Genomic DNA, 23797 nt, shown 5'->3' with positions numbered 1-23797 from the left:
AGCCGTAGAAACCGTAGCGGTATCACCAATAAGCGCGCCTCGTCGAAAGCGAAACCCGGCAGGCGCGCACGACGCGCACCAAACCAGCCAGTATCGTCAGTATCCATCCGCACACGGTGCCTGGCCGACACCGAGACACCCTACTCACGCTATATCCGCGCGCCGCCGGCCAACAGATAGGCGGGTTGGCAGCTGGTTGCACCCCAGCGGCCCCACAGTGCTCTCAGTGACATTGCAGCGCAATGATCGGTGTGATCCAAAGTTGACTCATTGACTATATTCATTAAGAGTGTGATTAAAAACCATCGAGACATAGAAAAAAGGAAGAATTGTTTCGAAGTTATTGTTTGGTTGTGAAAATTGCTACCACACTGGCAACCCACATGGCTCTGGGACTCAATCCCGGCCTGTGTTCCGGCAGTTCGGGACCGGGCTCCGGCGGGCACTCGGATACCTCATCATCACCGGGTGTCAGCACGGTGACCATGCCAGTGGCACCAACGCCCATCATGCCCAATCCGATGTTTGCTCTACCGACGCTTAACTTCACCGTTACCCAAGTGGCAGCCGTGTGTGAAACCTTAGAGGAAAGCGGTGACATCGAACGATTAGCAAGGTTCCTCTGGTCGCTACCCGTCGCGCATCCCAATATTGGTGAGCTGAATAAAAGCGAAGCTGTTCTACGTGCGCGGGCCATCGTCAGCTTTCACAGCGGCAACTTCCGCGATCTATACACCATCTTAGAAACACACAAATTCACCAAAACCTCGCATGGTAAGCTACAAGCAATGTGGTTGGAAGCACACTATCAGGAAGCTGAAAAACTCCGTGGGAGAGCACTAGGTCCAGTTGATAAATACCGCGTGCGGAAGAAGTTTCCTCTACCTAGGACCATCTGGGACGGGGAGCAAAAAACACACTGCTTCAAGGAACGCACGAGAAGTTTACTCCGCGAGTGGTATCTACAGGATCCCTATCCGAATCCTACCAAGAAACGAGAATTGGCGCAAGCGACGGGACTCACTCCGACGCAGGTTGGGAATTGGTTCAAGAATCGACGGCAGCGGGATCGGGCAGCCGCAGCTAAAAATAGGTGAGTCCACATTTTCATTGATCAAATTTTTTGGGAAATTCCATTTGATGAATGAATATACCTCTGGATGGGTCAACAATAGAGATAATAATTATCCTAATGCTAAATACTTGAAAGCCGTATTAAGCAACGTCCGTGTTTGGCAGCGGGTTCAATGGCTCAGCGCGTGTTGGTTTTCCCAAATCTCCCTTCCGAATTACGCAACATGCCACATTCCACCGCCTAGACAAAGACATATTATGTGCAACTAAATCCAAACCATATCATTACCAAGGCGGAAATTTATCTATTTCGGAAACGAGGACTACTGTTTCGACTACTGTTCCAACACCTTCATCTGAAATCGTAATTTGCTGCCGCGGCTGGAATTTGAATTATACGCTCGATGTTTTCGATAAGTAGGTACCTAGCCAGTTAAATTCGGGATGTTCCTCTACATTTCAATCTGATTAAGTGGTTCTGGTGGCCGGTAATTACAAGTGATTCGACTGATAAATGGCCTCCGAGGCGCTATTACTTACCAACTTTACACAATCTACACAAATGCAAGACTTGAGTTGAGCGTGCGAATGAAAAATGATTTTTAACGTTAAGAGATATTTTACTCCAACAAAAATTCGAAAATGTTTTAAATCATTTTCTGATTCTACGTGTGAACAATATTTATGTAATTATGAGCAAACCGATAGTTTAGTGCGCTTGTAATTTATTAGACAACGGTTTGGAAATAATTAGCGATTGTTAACTACACCAAAGAACCGCAAATATTAATTAGTATCCCGGATCAAAGCAGCGTTTTCATTCAATTATATAACTTTTACAACTCGTTTGTTTGCTTATAGGTATCTATTAACATTCAAATTGACTGGCGACGTATTTGAGGCGCGCAGACACAACTAATTCGAAATAAATTTCCAATTTCCGGTGAGGAATTACCGAATATTAGTGCGCGAAATATGAAATTCCTTTTCGAAAATATCCTAATGATAAATAAACCCGTTTAGACTTTTGGCGACGCACAAATTGTTAAGTGAAATGCTGATTTGCAGACAAAGTCAATTGGGTGGAATCGTTGAGCATAAAAACGCACATCGCGCTTACAAGTGTGAAGTTAATTAAAGGTGTTACAACCCGCACATCACACCGTAGAGAGCTTTGGACAATGCGTGCTTTAGGGTAATTAAAATCCTCGCATTGTTTGTATATTTACACTTAGTGGCATTAAAATGTAGATGTGTGCTAATCACACAATTTCATTCGAGATAATTATTTATATAATTACGTTGAAATTGGACGCGAGTGTGATATTCTAACATGTTATGTTATATTGTTAAAGAATTCCGAATCCGGTGTGGTAGTTAGCTTTGGTTTAGTAATAACGAGGTCATTACACAAATCGTATTAATTGGGTACTTACATTACACGCATTTTTATTAATTTCATTCAGGTGTTATTAGTTATTAACAGTGAACACGATTCTTTTACTCCTATTTCTGGAATAAAATATTTTTACTAAAGTGAGGTTATGTTTGGTGTATGTACCTACATTTGCTCTATCGTTTCATCTTGAAAGCAGATACCCTGAGGCGAGAGCAGAGCACAGCGTCTGGCTTGTCAATAACTCAATCCGAAAATCAGTCATACATACAACAATTAGAGGGGTTGCTACAATATGCATGCGTGGATGTGTGTGTGTACGTGGAACCCTCCAGCCGGCTAACCCTAAATCTCATAATGCGCGATTACAGTTATTAGGTTAGGACCGCTTTTCCCATGCTCGACGTCACATGAATGTGTTACGTTTCGCATTAATTTCGCTGGCATTAGCAATGGAAATGTTTCCGTTTCCTACGCGAAGAATCAATGCAAGCAAAATGGTAGTTCCTAAGTAGTAGGTGTATGCAAATGTAGGCAACCAATCCATATTTGCGCTACGCGTATGCAAATCGCCGGCAATTTCCTATATTTGCATGCATGCGTAATGGATATCCGCGATTGGTGGCGAGCCACGCGAAGATCGCCGCCTCGTTGCGACTTGTTAAGTCTTTTAATTAATAATAAATATTCGCTGTTGATGTGTATCAATTAAAACAGGTACATATAGGTATAACCTATGTTTTAATTTTTGCGGTAAAAACTTTAGTTTACTACACATTGCAGCGGTAACCTCGAGTGATATGTCAGAAAAAATCGCCCATCATCGAAGGCTATCCACTATCCACTTTTCTCTCGGTGTGTGGATGATTAAAACCGGCTGTAATGAACCGACGTCTATGTTATTCGTTATTGTTATTGCATTACATGCTACCCATATTCAAAACGGTCGTAAAGCGAGCGCGCGCGCACACGAAGCGGTTAATCGCGCGCCGCAATGAATATCTCGCTAATTAAAAACATCTTTTATCGCGCGCGCGCGCGTAATTACGTATCGTAAATTGTTTAATTAAGATTTCGATGCCGTTAGACACATCCGAATGATGGCAAATGGTAAATATAGTTAAATGTCTTATTATTAACGTTTAAAAATCATCAGCAAGGTTAATTTCTTGCTGAATTCTAAAAATCAGAGTAAACTTACGCAGAAGAGATAATTAAGAATGAAACGATTCGATTCAAGCCTCCCTTCGGATTGATGTTTGCCCTTTTGTCTCGCACTGCACTGCGAATTGTGTTGACACATCGGATGTCTGATGGCTCTCTGATGAAGTGATGTATACACAGGCGGAGGTGAATGAAAAGGCGCCTGTGCAACGCCTCAAGAAGCGTGTAATAAAAATTCGGCGTGTTTGCACAACCACTTGCGAGGAGAATTCATAGTGCTTGCAGACTTTTATACAGCCTGTAAAGGTAAAGTGTGTAACATATAATGTTCTATTGGAGAGAGAGAGTGTAAAACCGGAAATAATGCGGCGATACAATCGGCCATTACGAGCACTATGCCACGAGATTGGGAGGGCTACCGGGCATTTCCGGCCACTTTGAGCGCACGCCTAAATTGCTTTCTTAAGTAACATTTTTTTTCATATTTATACCTTGGACGTTAATTTCAATTTTCGATCGCGATAGTCTACATAACCAACTGTTCAAGATGTCACTTTGATGTGACGTGCGTGGATGTAACTCTAACCCAAGCGGGCGTAAATAATATTTTGCGAAAAAATCGCGCACTCGCTCGGAATCGTTTTTGCGGTGGTTTAGTTTACCAACCTACTGGTGATTTTTTCTTTTGCGAAATCGATCCGGGGACGGGCCGATCGAAATATCGAATTAAAACGCTGAATGGGTGTCTAAGGAGCCGTGTGATTAGCGTTTCGGCGCATCTTTTGTTCGGATCGATGGGCCGCGCGTCTCGCGTTCACTCTTTGTTAATCTCGACGTGCGTGTAATTTGACGCCCGCCGGAGTCCGGTTACGCGCGTCTCGTTACTAACTACCATGTTGGCCACGCCACCGCGCGCACTACCGAACGCACATTATACCTGTAAACAAAGTGGAGCTATTACCGCGATTGCCGCATTATTTTTTACCTCATTTAACTTCATTAGGCATCCACAACCGCCAGTATATGCATTTGTGTACTAAAGTCTACGAAAAGTGTGAGTTTGACTGCGTGTCTTGGCCTAATCCGACATCCCCTTGTTATTTTACTCTGGCGTGGGCTTTGGTCCAGACTAGAGTGACGCTAAATCGGATTCGTCCGAGGGTTTTCACTGTTTTTCCTCGCCGGATCTCATTAAGGATGCGGTTGTCTCGCAGACTGCGAAACGAAATTGTTTTAAAGCGATACTTTTGCCCAAATTGCCCAAAATTATCAATTAATCAACCAAAAGAAGAAAAAAACGCGTCTCGGCGCGGTGCGACAACAGACATCAGACGCAACACGAAATTAATGACTGGTAGTGATATATGTTACTCGCACCGCAACATCACCGGCAATAATAAGTCCTATTATATCCGAGTCGGCATTGAAACAAATGACGCGCGAGTGCGCAAGGTGTGCGAGTGACAAATGAGCCGGTGACCCGGGACGGACCGCGGGGCGTCCCGACTAATATTAATCGACCCGGCTCGTTTCTTTCATGCACACGCACACACAGGAAAAGGGGAGAAAACATAATGATCAACAGCATCACCTCCAAGTCCGGGAGTTGATGCGCGTGATGCTGATGGACCTGTGGTATGCGGCCCGTCAGTTGTTGATAGCTCTATCAGTCAAATCCGCCGGATTCATAATACCGCTGATTAATAACACCATTACGGACGTCGGGATGCATTCATACCTGCATTACTGCGCGCTGGCTATTCACGGGACACTCCGGGGTGACGCTAATTACGTCATTAGATTCGGTCGGAGGCCTTTAATTCTTCAATCTTTAAAAATGATACAAAACGCATAAATGAAATCATTAAACCTCAACATTCAGTGCAATACGATTTTCTCAACGGAGATGCGCTTTTTAGCTTTTTAAGCAAGGGGTATCCTAAATAAACAGTCTGTGCGCTTTGTTCGTGAATACTGAATACAAACGGGGTTAAAACGGATTACAGTTTAAAGAGCACACAGTTGAAATCATCAACAACACCCAGACAATACATAACTCTATCTTGCTTTTATGATCTATAAAGACACTTTTTACCTAATTATGCTGTGCACCTTTCGGGCGTTTTGTTTTTCACATGTTTATAGATGACATGGGTTCGTTCGTAATTTGTCAGGGCTAATTCATTTCGTTTTTATTTGTGCGTCACATTGTGTGTCACTTTTGATACACAAAACGAACAAACGGCGGCTTCGATAAAATCGTTGTTCGAATATTAATGTTAATGCCGCACGTCGGGAGGTGTCGCGGTGTGGTGGAGTGCTAATGTCTTTGCCAGCGTCAAACACAGAGTGTGTGTGTGTGTGTTTGATGAACATCGGTGCAAGTCATTTGTCACAACTTCGCGCGCCGCGCGCTCCGAATGGATATTACGGAATTAACGAGCCGTAAACATTTTTTTGTTTTGTTAGTTTACATCGCACTCCGTACTCCGCCCACGAAACTCTAAATAAGTCATAATAATTTTATTTATTTTTTATTTATTATTTGTATTGAAATACCGAAATCCTGATGAATTTTTCTCGAGTTGTTTTGTAAATACTTGCGCTTGGAATCCGATGTGTTTGCGATTGCACAACAATACGAAGCACCCCCTGCGTGCTAGTGATTATCGATACAAATGTGACATTTCCTTTGTGCTCTCGCGCTTTGTCGCAGCGCGCGCGCCCGAGGCGTAATAATAGAGCTGACGCTCCTGAGGGTGTCGACAGCAGCGAGCGTTCGCTCCAAGTGCCGAAGAAAAACGGAAAACAAAAGGCCGATAACGATCTCGACAAGATGTGCCACTAGAAAAGTCATCAACGGTTTTCTTCGTGCCGGCAACCAGACAAATAAGAACTTGTAGAACTACATGTTCAAGACATTTCCGATGTTAACACTAAAAACACTACTTGCTCATCAACTTGTTGCGAAGATATTCATTTACAAAAAGGTGGATATTGTTGTGGTTGTCTTATTCAATCATAGAATATTTGTGCTTCTTATTTCATTATCTGTTTTCTGAAATTCACAAAAAAATCAGTAAAACATTCAAAATATTCACTATACAAACCCAATTTTAAATAATTTGAACTCTTTTATATTGTTTTACACTATTTTTCACAGTTTTTCACTGTTTATTCACAGTTTTTCACTGTTTTTTCACTGTTTTATTGCCATAAACTGGAATATTCTGTACGCACATGTAAAATTTTGAGGTTAGATAAATTTTATGCTTGAAATCTCTTCGTTTGGCTATTGTACGACCAGTATTTCTATAGATGGCGCTGCTTGTAAATGGAAACTAAGTCAATAGGATTTCAAATTAGTACAAAGAGCGGTAATCAGGTCGCACGGAACGCAATTCCATGTCGGTGAAGAAAAAGGCAGGATTTAATGAGCGTGCTATCGCAGCGCATTACGGAATCGTCGGATTGATGATAATGCATTCGCAATTAATTGCAAATTCTGCGTGAACGCGCGACGCGTGCCCACCACGCTTGTGTGAATGTGTAAATTTCATTCGTATTATGATCACTTGATCACAGTCTCGATCGCATAACGCACGCAATGGAATTTAAAAATCGCTTGATACTCTCGTAAGCATCTTGAGAGCATTACGCACACTAGTTTTACTCGCAATATCTACGCCGGTGCATGCAATGCATACGTGCAGCGCAAGCTGGCGCAACCGGAAACGCACATGTTGAATTAATTTTTAATTATCTTTAATGAGTATAGAACGAGTATCACACGAAACGCATAATATATTTTCATATGTTTATTTTTTTCAATTTAAATTTATCATATAGGTACAAGATGTGAAACATAACCTAACTTTACTTTGATTTTTCTTTGAAGTCTTTCAAGTCTTGCGCGCCACGCAGCTTTCGATTTTCGATTTTGATGTTCGTTTGATGTGATGTTGGAGTTATGGAGGTGTCGTCAGGATAATTTTCACATCACGTGTCAATGACATTCAATTTTAGGCGATTGATTAATGCATCAACACTTTATTTAACTTTAAGCTTGAGAATATTTTAGAGGAAAAGAGATTTATGCATATTTGAAGAAGTAAAAAATATGCGGCTTTGAAGACTTGAGTGTTTGCGGCGGTTTCGGCAACAAATTAGAGGAGAGCCGCGCACGTTTCGAGTCGTAATATAGTAATTGCGAAATTGCATCAGCCCATAATACCCGCGACTTGTAATAGTTTTAATTACATGGTATCGATGCGTCGGCTCATTTGCCGTCGAAATATTAAAATTACAACAACCGCTGGAAATTATCATGTGAAGTATTAATTTTTATTTAATTTTTTCTTCTTTAAAATTTACAGTTTTTCAAAAAATTTAAAAAAAATACCAAAAGATATATTATTAACACACACACTTTTTAAAATGAGTATCAAAGTGTTTATAAATGCTAAACAGTGGCGTAAAAAGCACCGAGTCATTGGCGGTGAATTAAGACCGCTCACACCGCAGAGATAATGATAAATAATAGCGCGCAGTTTATGAATATTTAAATTTAATTATTACCCTTGCGGTCTCTGCATTTTTAATTCCTTCGGACGGCCCACGCCCATTGAAATTGTATTAGAATGAGAATTAGATATTTAAAACAACGTCACAACAGTTTATAACTGTGAAAACTTGCAAGTATCAAAATTATAAAATTTAAATCTCAAAAAAACTCGAAGAGAGAAAAATGAAAAAATAACAAAACAAAAATTTCTTGCGATCAATCCAAACATAGTGAAATAGCGAATGTAATACGTTTCAAGAACACTTAATTTAGCTGCTTGACTCCAGCGCTAAGTAGTTCTCCCGTGGATTCCGCACACATGCCACATGGAAATGAGTTGCGCACAGTTTCACTCGAGTCGTTCGTCGAGTGCCCACTTCATTACTCGCCGAGGAAATTATTATCGTGCAGTACGTACCTAAAAGGGGAGCGGAATTATTACATTTTGAGACACTTTGTCGCTGCTCTTAGTCTCTACGTTAGAGTTGATTTGTTCACTTTGCGGAAACAATACCTTGGTTTCGGTCTTGAGAGAAACCCTGTGAGAAAATATTCAGTTTCGAGTTGAAGTCGCCCGGGTTTTGAAAATACCAGAAACAAACAGTGGCGCTGCGTTTTCTCACACATTATGCGCTCGATTTTTCAAGCGGTTTTTATTTTAACTCTGATGATTTTTGTGTGTTGTTTTTGTATTAGGTAAAACACCCCAGACGCATGTTTGAAGAGTCAACTGAAAAGATTACATCTCGTAGAAATTCGATATTTGACTGATATTCGAACCTGGGAATTTTTAAATTTTCTCCACGTGTGTGTGTGCAGTCGGACGTCAAGGGATGTTTTCGGTGTACGCGAGTACTATGTTTATTTGCTCTGCGCTTGCGACTCTTGCCAACAGAGAGAGTATTGATTCTTAAGTTATTGGCATTGTGCTGTGGACATTGTTGCGGCCGGGGCCGAGGATGTGTTCGACACTTTATTGGAAAACTTACGCCCCCGCAAACTCGCAACTTCTGTCAATAATGCTCGCTTGCCTGGACATAAATGTCAACTTTAATAACACACAAAATGTCATCATAAAAACTTCACAAAATCAAAAACAGAAAAATCACGTTTTTAACTATTTAACAATTATTTACACAAAAACTTGAATATATTTTTACATAAATAAATTCTACATTAATTTATTAATCTATTCCAGTAAAAATAATACTAAATACTTATTTATTAGATGAGTTATTAACAAATTAATTCCTTTAGATCACTATTCGTTACTTATGACAACTAAGTGTGTAATAAAATCAAATTTAAGAAAAATACAAAAACAAACAATGCAAATAAAAGTTGCTGATGAAGGTTTGGCGCGCGGATGTTGGCTCAAAGTGTTTGCCCTGCTGCATAAATTTTAAATTCGATTTGCAGCAAGCGAGCGCAAACAGAATTAATGTTTTATATCATGCGATGAGCTCAAAAGAGAGCCCATCGTGTATTATGTAACTTTTTAACAAAACTCCACGCGTGACCCTCTCGCAAGTCTCACCCTTGCACCACCACCACCTCCGCCGCTTTGTGCCGCATGCACGGCGAGCGCACAATATCAATTCACAATTGGCTTAAGTTGTCGTCATGCGTTTAGCTCCTCATCTAGCGCCCGGGTCCAACTCGGGGGTCTGGGGATTTTCGAATTTAATTTTCTCCGAGTGGCAAACACAACAAAACAAAACGTTCATATATACACACGTTATTCCTACTAAATATAAATACATTTGAAGTTTTTAGAGCTTTTTGTGAATTAAGTACACAAATGTAAAACGCACGCGGATGATTGATGACCGAGTGGGCTGGCCCGGCATTAGTCTCCGCTCGCCTGATATTATTGCGTTGTAAAATTATCCGTTCGAACTAATTCCGGGCTTTAAACTGCCAAACTCCCGGTTAATTACAGGCTGCGCGTTTAAAACGGTCTGTATTTACATCGAGCTTGTAATTTGAGCAGTGTCGATACAGCGCAGCATCAGACCTCTCGTTTTTTACATGGGTGATGGTCTATCTCTGGTAATCCCACATCGGACTACACTTAAAATATCAAAAACGTGTCGCGGGATTATCGTGTGTTTCAGGACGGTGTATTAGTGTCACAATGTCATGTCACTATATTCGATTAGCATTAATACCTTCGAGAGAAACGTGGTTAAAGGTTGAAATACCAACCTAACCTATATTGTGTGTGTTGAACAAGCCAGAGTCTGGTATAATGCAATCAGCTGTTCGGAGCAAGTTCTCAAATTGCATTTTGATATCACCCTCGTGTATGTATCGTGAAATTTATGATGTTTAAATTGCACTGCGTTCATTCTCATGCAATTTCCATTGAGCAATCAAAAGCCTTGCACTCAACATGTAATCGATCCTATTCATTACTTGGTTTCCTTATATCTGAATAAAGAAAACGTGATACGGGATGTCTAAATGGCTTGTTTATCCAATAACCAGCACAATACGCTTGTACAACAAAGCGTTTGTGCTTTTATCTTAAACCTAACCTCAAAATTCAATGCGTTGGATATCAATTACATTTAAAAGGTGAATAATACGTAATTTAAGAACACCACGTATTACTACAGGTATATTGCATAAGTAAATAATTAATCATCCGCCTGATGCTCTGGAGTAGGAGTACCTAAATATCATTTTTGGCCAAATTGAATCCCGAAATTAAATTCCTGCGCCTGACACATGTGCAGCGTCATCCGAATATAGTTGTTATATCATGTTACCGATACATCGATGGATAACTTGTTAGCGAAGGTGCTTTCGATTTGTTTAATGGAAGAACAAGGGGCATCGGGCAGCGATGATGACGACGTCGAAAGTGGTCTCTCCAGCGCGTCCAGCGGCGCGCCGATGACGCTGATGAAGTTGAGTGGTTTTAACTAACATGGTGTGTTTTACGTGTGCCCACGACGGGAGGGAACCCATGCCCACAGCTCGCTTATTAACCCGCCGAAGGATTAACTCCGCGCAGCAAGCGATGCTTATCGGCATTTTAGACGTCTCAATATTAAACTGACAGGGATGACAATGCAACTCTGACGATGCGAGCCGGCTCTCGAGGCGCATGTGATGATGATTATTAAAAGAGCGATCCGCGAAGGTGAGCAGGATGGGTTCGGGTGTCTTGGAGAAAAACAAACTGATGTGGCGCCATGACTTCCGGCTGATTAATGCAACAACCACACCAAGAGGGGTATATTTAGTTGTATATTTAGTTGTGTGTTGATTCTCCGTCTGCCATTTTGTGTGTGGAATCGTGAGTTTTACATTTCGCAGAAAGATCTCTATCCAATAAAAGCCCGGGTTTGCGCGGTTGGGTTTCAGTGTACACATCCAAGACTATTATTTAAATAAACACACAGAGACCCCTGCGTGTGTTAAAGTGTTTTCAAATACGGTTTCGTTGTTTTCGACTTTTAAGTGTATTTGATTTCCATTTTTCCATCGGCAGCATGTTTGAAAACAACTTCGTTTTTCTTGAGTTACATCCAAGAGATGTAACGTTTCCTCTTTACTTGTTTGGTATTTTGGGAGGGAGGCTGCTTCGGGCATGTGTGTGGATTCTACCCTCCTCGAGTGGAAATTAGGTTATGTCTAGACTGGATAACCTCGCTCAAATCTAAATACGAAAAATCAACTCGACATCAAATCAATGCTTTGTAACACAATTTCATCAACCTAACCTCAATTCAAAATAAAAAAAATAAAAATATTTAGTAATAAGTATGATATCATTGCTACAACTGGTTGAATTGTTATCAACAATGCATACTCACATTAAGCCTAAGTATGATTCATAATCAATAACATCATCTGGTGCTTGTTCAGCGCCTTCGGACATTTCGCTATATTGTATCGCACGCGTGAGTGAATGTGTCCAATGGCTGCACAAAAGCGCCCAGCAGCGATACCATGCAATTAGGGGCGGGCTGGCAGTTGCTGCCGATAGCATCTCAATGCGCTAATATTCGTACTTGTCATCCGACGCATTGACGCGTAAATTGTGTCCCAAGATGCACAAAGTACCAGTTGTGAAGGTGATGTTGATTGTTTTAACATGTCACAAAGGATTCGTGCTCCCAAGTAGGGCAAACATGAGCGCGGAAGTATTAAAAGGGATTTGCTTGCTTTGCGCTAGAAGCAAATGCATACAAACACCACCAACGAGACGAGCCGAGGAGTCTTGGGTACTACTACCACTTGGGTACAACTTCTGCTTTCTCCAAGGTGCGCATAATGCCTTCGTGGAGTGGTAGTCCGCTGACATAATGCGCTCGAGAGCCTTTACCGTGTGCTTTGTGCAGCGTTAATGCTCGACAACAGACCACCCCATGAGGGAGCTACTTTTGCAACTGGCAACTCCATCCCAACCCTTTCCTAATGAGTCCCAGGACGAGGTACTTACCTATGAACAACAAGCTTCTCACTAACTTACAAAATTTACTTGTTACATCTATAATATAAAAATGAATCGCAAAATGTGTTGGTACGCGCATAACTCAACAACGCGCAGACCAATTTGGCAAATTCTTTTTTTAAAATGTTTGTTAAAGTCCAAGGATGGTTCTTACGGCCAGAAAAATTTAAATAATTGCCGGGAAAACCCTAAAAACAGCTTTTTTTCTATAAGATAAAAGTTGGCATTGAGATTCAATCATAGTTATAGTTAAATAGTTGAATCCGAGATGGCGCGCTGAAGTGCATTATTAGCAATTCTTTATAAAATTAATTTCTTTAAAATAAAATTGCGAATCTTATTGATAAAAATATAAAAAAATAAAGTTCATTTTACACTGGGTTTTGTTCGAGTATCGATTTTCCAATTTCGACATTATGTGACGTCGCTGACGTAACCTCGTTTCGCACCGCTCATGGAACAAGGTTATGCGCCGAGCGTGCGGAATATCTGCGGTACAGTTCGGTGCGCTCATCTCTCATCCCCTAATTACCTTGTAATTGAGATTGTGGCGCCGATTAAAGCGCTCGCTCGCTCGAGATGAATGCGGCGTGTGTGCGGCTTTTGTGTCTCGAATCGTTATTACATTGCAGGTCGTCAAGCCGCTGAAAGGAAATATTCGCAAAAGATACGCGCACCCCAAAAACCACCCCTTTGCCTCTACATGAACGGTAGTCCGTTCTCGGCGTTCTCAAAACAAGTGAATTATCAGCCTCCGGCGATCATTTCGAGACGACTAACGAATATTCGAAAATTGAAACATTAAAACGAGATTTTCGCTTTAAATTCTATTAAAATAACTAAATATATAAATTTTAGATATTTTAGGTTATGATTGTTTTATTTTTATAGTTTTATAGTTTGTTGATGATCTTTCCAGCCCGCTTAACAGAATATCGAGTTAAGTTGGGGCAAACCACGACAAAGATCACACTAATTGACTTATCGTCCTCGGTGCGCTGCATAATAGCGAATTTAAATGACTATGCCGCCGCCGAGATGATGATACGCTTTTCGATTCAATTCTCCACGGGGAGACCCCACTGCCCCGCCCTGCACCCCATTTAAAATGTCATTATTTTACGCTCCAACTGCAACTGCCGAAAATGAAATTGTTTCATCAGAATAATAGAAAATAAAAAAAACAGGGTGAATTCAAGATATGCTTATATTGATTTCTGTTTTGTTTTGCTTTCAGAATGCAACAGCAACAGTTAGCCGCGCAATTGGCGCACCATGGCAGCGGGGCACGACCACCTCCACTATCACCAGCACCTCACACCTCGGACAGTGATAGTGACATCTCCCTAGGTGCACATTCGCCTCCGATTAGCTCACCAGGTCCAATTAGTTTCCGTTCATCATCGCCTAACCCACTCACAAGCTTCAGATTCGGCCCGCATTCACCTGGACCCATGCCACCGCAATTCCGCTTCGGAGGTCATACAGCTCCTCTCTTCCGGTTGGACACTGGTCAATCACCACCTTCGTTTCTTGGCCATCAATTCAACCTAGGTCAAAAATATCGACCTGACTCACCGCCTGAAACAGCCGCGAATTACTCACGCACCGATACTGATAGTCCCATCAACGTGGATTCCACTGATATTAAAGATTCTTCGGATGAACAGACCACGCTTACAAGACACTCACCACCAATGAATCTTCGTATTTCTGATCACATCCGAGGCGATATTCGTGTACCCGAACCAATGCGGCTCACACAACCGTTGAGTATACAAGTGGCTAAGCCACGACAACTACCGCCGCCGCAGACTGCGCTCACGGGGGCGCCGCACACCGGTATTGTTCGAATAGCGCCGTCCACTCCGCCGCCCATCACGCTGCATCGACCCTTCTCGCCGCCGCGCCTCACGTGATACGATGCGGACGCTGGCTGTGAATATGTGAAATAAACGATGCAATATTAATTCTTACGGCTGGTGGTAAATTCTTATAATCAACGGACAGTGCTTCAAGTGCTGAATGTTTGTGTTTGTATAATGAGATGTAGAAATCGTAATAATCGAATAATTGGATAACTGGGAGTGAAAGGTTGAAATTAAACTTTATAGTCAATGAGAGGCCGAACAATGCACACACTGATACACTGAGACACATGCACCCACACACGCACATGTATTTATGATGAATTTTTTTCAATTGAATAGTGACTTGTACATAACCCTAGCTACCATTTTAGATATATGCCTACCTATGCCGTTTCACTGCGCATAAACATAAACGATAAGAATTGCTAATGTTTATGAATAACAATTAACAATGTAACAGACGTTTGAAATTTCGAAATTCGTTTTATTTGTACGTAGAAGTATTGTAGATAGACTTGCGCATTATATTATATTGGTTATAAACAAATTATATTATTACCTAAACTATTGTGAAATAATTGTACATACTATTATCATTATAAACAAATGCGTCAAATGCATTCATTATTATATTACACAGATTGATATTAAATTCAGTGCGTTGGAAATTTATTTCACATTTTTTCATTTTCAGCGTGTTGGTGAGGTGAAACATGATATTTTGATATTGCAGATGTGGGCACAGGCACACCCCTACATTAACGCGTTAATGTTAAAAGTTGCTATCAGATAAATCCGGATATGGACCCATCCTCCATGCCGGGTGCTTTTAATCCGCGTGTTGGGTACCTATGTGTATGTTAAAAGGGGAGGGTTCGGAATGCGTCGAATATTAATCTTTAAAGTGCATCTTTTAACAGTATCAGACACCACATTATGGATTCTTAGCCATATTTCTAAATATAATCAAAATATTTGTTGTTTTTGAGGTTAAAAAATATTTTTTCTACTTTCACTTATAAAGTGCCAATTTTCCACGGTTTTTAGACACAAAAGTGGTACTTTATCAAGCCATACATAATATTCATTATGTACTTTCATTATGCACGGAACGGAGCAAGCGCCTGCGCATCTGCCTGCGGAATAGCAATTTTTATTTCAAATTTTGATGATTTAAAATAGAAATGTTGAAATATAAAACTGCAACGTGGAACTAAAGTGGAAGTAGGAAAAGTAGCATAAGCACCTCGTGGCTAAATGTTGTTAAACACTCGATTGATTGACCGCTCGCTACGCTCATTCTCAATCATATCTCGTCTGTAATGCCCTCGTTTTGCCACTTGTTACTAAATATACTTTTAAAATGACGGCGTATTTCTATGTTACTTGTACTTGTGGATCTACTAATGGAGCAGATGTTTGTCACCGCAAAGGTGACAACATTGTCATGCCCCAACGCGCCTCAAGAGACCCAAACACGTAGGGATGTTGCAAGGACCGGTAGGTAGCGACCGCAATCACAATAACCACCCTTCATAAATCACAACGTGCTACACCAACCACTCGACAACTTTATCTGACTATTTATCTAAACACCTTCGTTTGCCCTATTTTAGATAAATTCTCTGACACTGGAAAAAAAATCAAAATATTAGATGCTTACCTGTGTTTAGTTGATTGTTCAAATTCAACGGCATTTGATAATTACACCTTTACGGAAATTGCTATGCACGTAAAATATTCATAATTAACTTATGCTATTCACGAAATTAAATAACATACAGTCATCACTTCTTACACGAATACCAATTTAGGTTCAAATGGTTTTTGTAGCACAATCATTTGCTGCATTCCACTTTTTACTGTCAACATGCTCATTGGCGTGAGCACGGAAAGAGTCCGTGGGTGTCAACTACGCCGACTCGCGGCCGGATTATGCGTTGGTTATTGATAGCCCAACCGCCGCGACTCCTCCGCACATGCCTTCCTTTCGCTCGCGTGCGTTGAGAGTGTGCGTCGTCCAACGGAGGTATCACTTTCAGTGGGGCCTCGGCGGCACGCGCTCATTGGCTGTGTACACCCGCCCTTGTCGTCGCGTCCCTTTGCTGGATATTACACCACCCGCGAATACAAACAACGCCAAAAATTGCTCCAATCAAGTCTAACCACACTAAATTTTGATAGTAAAAATAAAAATATGTTTCTCTATACGGAAGTAAGGTATTATTATCTGTGGGTAATGCGGGAAAACCCTAAAATCACAACAAACGAATAATGATGTTCGTCTTTGGTGAGCGTTTAGCGGATTTGCGATTGTCAACGATCGACAATATCGTTGCAACGTGTAGATTTCGGCATGGTTGTTGTCACTCATTCGTTCCGTTGCATTAGCCTCCACAGCGCGCGTCAATGCATTCTCTACTACAGAATAGAGGGTTTGTGTAAACACGCGATTGTCCGGAGGCAACATGGCGTGCGTAATCCGGGCGCAGGGTCGAGGATTAGGACACATTTCGCACCTAAATAATGAACCAACGACCACATCAGAAGCTAGCTGCTGAAATATTACAGTGGCGAAAGTACGGATGGAGAGCATGAGAGAGACCTTAAGCCGTCTCTTCGGACGAAGATCCGATCCGGAAGGCTTTTTGTACCCTGTGGCTCCAGCCTTAGAACTAATGCAATCATTTCAGCATCGCACTGACGCTTTAATCTCTCCCTGCTTTGATATCGCCACTAAAACATTACTCCCAGCAAAAACATTAGTGTTAACGCCATATTGGACCTCAATAGACTCATCATGTCAATACTTCAATGTGGAACGTAACTTGAAACCAATACGCATAGTGGTGCATTATTAATCTCACTTGAAGCGTAATTAAAACTACCCCTATGCAAGCAGATGATGATGGTCCAAAGATTCCAAGGTCAAACAGGTCACACCGGCATGAATCTGATGGTGAATGAAGTACGCGTAGATTAATAATGAAAACGTATGACGTAAATCGAGTCGGCGGCCCGGAGGGAGCCGCGGACTGCACACTGTGAACTAATTACACCCACCGCCGGTAATCCACTTCGCCGACACACACAGCGCGTGCCCCCAAAGGTTAATTATATCTTCGTTTCGGCATTGTCTACCGAATGAAAGCAATTAGACTCGCATCTCAACAGATTTAAATTTCTGCGCATGCGCCACCCCGGAAATATACTTAAGTATTACAATAAGCGACGACTCAATCAAATAAAACAATAGCCAACGATTAATTAATGTTATTATGAATAAACTTTTATAATTTTCTCATTACCGTTGGCTGGTCACGTGACGCAATGTCCAACAATGGGTAATTCGATAATTACGGTGCGAGAATGAAAGTAATGGAAGTATTACCGACGTGTATAATTTACTAAACCATACACTCGCAAGTGATTGAGCGAAGGAGTAAAGGTGCGTTTGCATGTCGCTTATCAGCGCATGTTTATCACGAGTCATACGTATATATGTTTTTCAACACGCCAAGCAACATGAGTGAACTTAGAATATAATGAGTTTTGGTTTGAAACAATCGCGCACATGGTAATTTCAAATTTCAACATGATGTGTAGGTTATCTCTCGCAAGATGGCCGCCGATTGTTATTCGTATAGTTGTCAGTTGTGTTTTTTTTTTTGGTTTGGTTTAGATGTGATGTGGTGTGTATCGATTGTGTTTGTTGAACATTAGATGGTTGTCTGGCGCTGAGAGCGTGCGGTTGATTAAGTCGTCACGCGGCGGCGGCGCCCAAGGGGGCTCAACTCGACGACCGACGCCGGGCATAATGGAAATGCGCGCCGAATGACTCTGCGATAATTTTAATAAACGTTCGTGTCGACCGAAGTGGAACCACACCGCGTGTATCGATTTTTAAATTGTTTATAAAAACCTACCTACGTCACCATTCAAATACAATCGATAAATTTATTATATAGGTATTCGGTATATGTAGGTATTTCTATATCGTTTGTTTCGTAATTGTCTGGTCGATTTTGGGTTGTTTTGCGGTGGTTGGCGGTGAATGAGGAGCACGGTGCGCTGCGGCTAAGCGATATCCGGGCGACTCTGTCCGGGAGTCCGGGGCGCGAGTGATATTGATCCGGTGAATCCGGCGCGGTGAAAGCGCGCCGACCAATCCAACAGCAACGCCCGCCGCCGCCGCTCACCGCCGACACACACCGCGCTACCGGATTCCGAAAGCGCGCTATTGATATAAAAATTTCTACCTACACAAGGCACGTAGTCGCATGAAAGCCCATTTCGTAAATTATCGACAACAATGAATGAGTAAATGCGCTGTGCTTCGAGTGTGGCATTAACCAGATGCAAGACGTGAAAAAAATCAATTCACTACACTATACTATAGACAAAACCGAATTATATGTAGTTGTACTTTCAATAAATAAATTGTTTGCTTCTGTCGGTTTCACCATTTGGGCAAACAACCAAGCGATGGAAAAAAATTGGAGTTTTACTAATGCGTCTTTAATGATCTGGATGGCACGACACACATTCACCACAGCAAGGCACAGGTGTGAGATTGCCCGTGCCAATTTTCACATTAACCGCAAATCCCGCACCCGGACGACAAACGATCATCTCGCGGCCGGCACACGTCACACATACACACATACAGCAAGAAATATCCTTGTTCTCTGACACGCGTTGCCAGCCGAAGTAAAAAAATAATATAAATTCACTCGAATCAATCATGTCGGGTTGACGCGCGCTCACCGACACCGCCACAGCGCCCCACGGTATGTTATGCGTTTTCGTTTCGTAGGTGTTGCGACTCGAGTGAGCATTTTTCATTAGCAGACGCACGCGACGGTTTCCTTTGTTCCCCTACGCGCGATCAACCACTATATTCTTTGGGTGCGCGTACTTTCTCTCCTAACGTGGAGGAAAAAAACATCCACGCACCATCCACCACCCGGACGTGTAACCATTTATTTTATGTGTTTTTTTTTCTTTGGTAGGTATTTTGGGCTGAGTCTGCAAAAAGCAGACGAGCGCAATTTTTTATCTAAATTGTGTGCTCAGGCAAAAATTAATTAAATACATTTGTTACCTTTTACTTTTGTATCTGAGAAAATTAATAGTCTTACAGATTTTGAGTATGTAGGTACTAATTATAGATATGTAGTTTCAGCAAATAATTTTTTTTAACTGAAAATGTGGTTTGAATACGTTTTTATAGGTTATGTCTCTTGAAATAAAGTGTCAAAGTTTCAAAACTTGATAGGTAGATGTCGCTAACTGCAACAGTGGACGTACTGTTATTTTTTCTTATGTTTTGTATTTATAAAACTTGATAAAAACACAAAACAGTAAAAAAGGTTGGAATATTATTATTCATCTCTATAATAAATAATGAAACGCAAAATCTGTTAGAAAGCACATAACTCAACAACGCCTAGACAAATTTTGCCAATTCTTTTTTAAAATGTTTGTTAAAGTCCAAGGATGGTTTTTATGGCGAGAAAAAATCGAATAATTGCTGGGAAAACCCAAAAGACAGCTCTTTTCTATAGGGTAAAAGTTGGCATTGAGATTCAATCATCGTTATAGTTACCTGGGGCGCTGAAGTGAATTATTAGCAATTCTTTATATAATTAATTTCTTTAAAATAAAATGGCGAATCTTATTGATAGAATTGACATAGACTATAGTCTATGTCTACTATGTCTAGAACAAGAAAGTAAAAACGAATTACATTTTTATTAAACACTATCGGGAAGAAGTCGCAGGCAAAAGCTATCAGTGATAAAAACACAAAACTATCAAAAATATTGGAATTATAGGTATTTGCAGATCATGTTGCTGAGGTTTTGTTATTTAGTTATATTTTATAAAATGTCCACAGCTTAACCAAAATTATTATTTTTGTATGAATATCATACCAGAATATATTCCCCACCTGCGAAAACAAATGCCAGCTGAAAGAGTTGTCACTCTGGTCCACTACCAGCCTCCACATCAGATTGAACAATTACATAATATTGCAATGAATGCAGTGCTCTCATATACCACGCGTCAAACCAGTTATCCATTCTCCAGACAACATTTTATTTATTTTCATTTACAACTTAATATCTAAAATAACCCCAACTAGTTTTAAATTTATTACACTCCCAAGTAAACAAAGCAATTTACTCGCTTGATTAATTAAATATTCCTATTATATAATTCTTTTGTTTGTCCGTTATCAATCTAATGAAAATTGAATCATCTAATTGCTTCTTAGCTCTCAAATATGTTGTATAAATACAAAAACATTTAGATTCTAGACTCTCGTTAAATTAATATCGTTTCGCTCTATTATTTGGTACGTCAAAGCATTTAACCAATAAATGAACATGCACGGACGGCAGCGTTTGGAACAAAGCGATGATAAGTGCCGACAATGACTGAAATGAACAACCGAAATGAAATGCACAAAGCTCCCGACCGCGCGCACGCCGAGAGAACCACCCTTCGCGAGAGCGTAATTCAATTACGCGTTACGCTTTCTTTTGTTGGTGCGTTTGTTCGAATTATTAATATGTATTTACAAAAGGATGAAATATTTATTCAATTTGTATTGAATGCGAAACAATGCGCGTGTTATTATTATCAATTTACATTGATAACAAAACTTTGGAGACTCAACTATGATCACCAATCTATCTATAATATAAAATGAATCGCAAAATTTGTTAGAAAGCGCATAACTCATCAACGCCTGGACCAATTTAGCCTATTCTTTTTAAAATGTGTGTTAAAGTCCAAGGAAGGTTTTTACAGTGAGAAAAGTTCGAATAATTGACGGGAAAATCCTAAATTCAGCCTTTTTCTATAGGATAAAAGTTGGCATTGAGATTCAATCATAGTTATAGTTAAATAGTTGAATCTGAGATGGCGCGCTGAAGTGCATTATTAGCATTTCTTTATATTATTAATTTCTTTAAAATAAAATTGCGAATCTTATTGATAGAATTGACACATACTACTATGCTAGAAACAAGAGAATAAAAGCAAACTACATTTTTATTAAACACTACAGGACAAAGTCCCTTAAATTAACAAGTTTTTGATCGGATGACATCGTAAAAGATTCCAAACGTGATAAAATTACAGTCATTGAATGCAAGACAGTAATTTCCGCGCGCGCAGCAATCTTGAAAGATGCTGTGCAGGTTGAAGATGGCGCCAACGAGTGGTGACTCGACACTTTTCGAAAGCCTCGAGCAAACACCGATCCATAACCGATTGAACATATTGACAAACAACGCTGACATGAAAACGAAAAGTATTTTCATTTCGATGAAATATGTTGCGTTGTTCGAAATGTGTTTTCATAGGTTATGTCTTGTTTTGAAATGCGTCATGTGTTCAATGGAATGCTAAGTGGTTAATGTAAAACCTTTCCGAGCAGCGCGTTGATCGCAATAGGGGTTGATTAGGTGGAAAAGGAAAATATTTATGTTGAGCATTTAAATAGCCGATGTGTACCTACGCTAAGTAGTGCGTTTGTGCGCCCTTTTGCGTCGTCGTCACCCTCGTGTTTGCATTCGGGACCAAAACTCATGACAACGAGGAAAACAAACGCGGAATGCATCGTATATTACTGCATCCAAGTTGCCAACGTTGCCAACTGTCCCCGGGTGACATTCGTCGTTATTTTTTGATGACATTGTGTGCAATGTACGAAAATTTGTAAACTCTCCCAATGTCCGAGCCAAATGTCGAAATTTCCAGTGATAATTCACAAAATAGTAAGTATCATCCTCATTTTCCACTATAAAACCAAAATTTTTAATTTTTAAATTTTTAATTAGTGTATATGCGTGATGAAGCCGTCGAGGTAAGATCCAGCTCTGATAAACCCCCACCAGTTTTCGCGGAGGTGCACAAATGGTTCAACACGGTGGGTGATGACAAACGCGGCGGGAAAATCACTCCTAGAGAATTACAAACCGCGTTTGAAGTGTTTCAAAACCGGCACTTTTCCGACAGCGTTTGTAAATTCATCGTACGTCTGTTTGACCTTGACAAACGCGGCGGGTTGGACCTGAAAGAGTTCGAGCAGTTGTACTACTACGTCAAGCAATGGGTGAGTGCTTTCCATGCGTTTGACTACCAACGCACCGGGTACCTCGATGAAGAAGAATTTGCTGGTGCTTTGAGACATCTAGATATTAAATTCAGCGCGGAGTTTGTGCGTTATTTAATGAAGCGGTCTGATCCCGCCAAAGAAAAGATAGCCCTTGACCAGTTCATCATGACCTGTATACAGATCCAACGATATACTGAGGAATTCAAACAGCGGGATGCTAACTTCACGGGTGAAATTAACCTCAAATACGAAGATTTTTTGGAGATGATTTTAAAATGTATGTAGATGCGCAGATAATTTGTGTTTACGCCATCTGGTGGAGATGTTGTTAATGAATACATAACCTAAATGAATATACAAAATCCAAATCGTTTTTACCGATTTTTATGTTTTATAATTTGTATTACACTACACTGTGAAACTAGTCAGGTGTTGTGCATTGCATCAACACGTTCTGTTTTAAGCCACATTGTAGTTTTAATCTCTTGCAATAATATTACCACTAGAGCTTAATCTCTTAGTCATATCCAGTGATCCCTTCCGAAGAGAATCCGAACTAAAAAACGTATACGAATCTTTATTAAAACTTTATGCGGCGAATACTTAAACATAAGTAATGGTAATACTTCCTTTCTACTTAGTAAAAACTAAAAGTTTCGAAAATTTTCCGCTCAGAGTAATGTAAAAGTTGTGCGCATGAATAAAACATTTTTCTTCACTCACAGCCGGCTCCTTCACCAAGTTTATAAAGTAAGCATCAAGTTTACCGCAGCTCGTGTTTTCATTTTTTTATTTTTCTAGTTAACTCGACTCCCAGTATATTATAATCTAGAATTTTGCAGTGGAGATATTTTGGTACTTACTGCAGGATTGGGATTCATGAGATAAAGCCAAGAATTCATATATGTAACCAGTTATACAAGCAGTTACAAAATGTTTCAGAAATATTTTATTAAAATACAGTATTTATTAACAATATTTAGATTTATTAATAGTATTTATTAATAATATCTGTATTTATCAATAAAAACAGTGTTTAAAGACTAAAAATGAAAAATAAAAATTTTTAGAGAAAATTTTACTGCAACCGGTGTATGTTTGGTTGCCTATGTCAGCAAATCACACATAA

General features: G+C 40.4%; 2 protein-coding genes and 1 long non-coding RNA gene across 3 annotated transcripts; 2 read left to right on the top strand and 1 right to left on the bottom strand.

Moving 5' to 3' along the window:
* The first annotated feature begins 219 nt into the window (after positions 1–219).
* On the top strand, positions 220–14911 carry LOC135800526 (homeobox protein SIX3-like). Its single transcript, XM_065313783.1, has 2 exons — positions 220–1093; positions 13904–14911. The coding sequence occupies exons 1-2, from the start codon at positions 384–386 to the stop codon at positions 14583–14585; spliced, it is 1392 nt and encodes a 463-aa protein (XP_065169855.1). The 5' UTR covers positions 220–383; the 3' UTR covers positions 14586–14911.
* LOC135800960 (uncharacterized) lies at positions 8225–9219 on the bottom strand. Its single transcript, XR_010550256.1, has 3 exons — positions 8979–9219; positions 8713–8928; positions 8225–8616 (listed from the first exon to the last, which is right to left on the bottom strand). It is a non-coding gene; the product is annotated as an uncharacterized lncRNA (long non-coding RNA).
* Positions 14912–22167: 7256 nt separating the features above from the next.
* Positions 22168–23041, top strand: LOC135800569 (peflin-like). The gene is made up of 2 exons (XM_065313832.1): positions 22168–22327; positions 22391–23041. Exons 1-2 carry the CDS (start codon positions 22282–22284, stop codon positions 22951–22953), a joined length of 609 nt encoding a protein of 202 aa, XP_065169904.1. The 5' UTR covers positions 22168–22281; the 3' UTR covers positions 22954–23041.
* Positions 23042–23797: the final 756 nt, after the last annotated feature.

This window comes from Atheta coriaria, unplaced genomic scaffold (genome assembly GCF_025399875.1).
Source record: "Atheta coriaria isolate IRGN ID8LTWV9N9 unplaced genomic scaffold, Caltech_Dcor_3.1 hic_scaffold_10_pilon, whole genome shotgun sequence".
In the NCBI taxonomy this organism is placed as follows: domain Eukaryota; kingdom Metazoa; phylum Arthropoda; class Insecta; order Coleoptera; family Staphylinidae; genus Dalotia; species Dalotia coriaria.
Note: the sequence above shows the minus strand (reverse complement) of the source record. Positions and strands in the feature narration are given on the sequence as shown.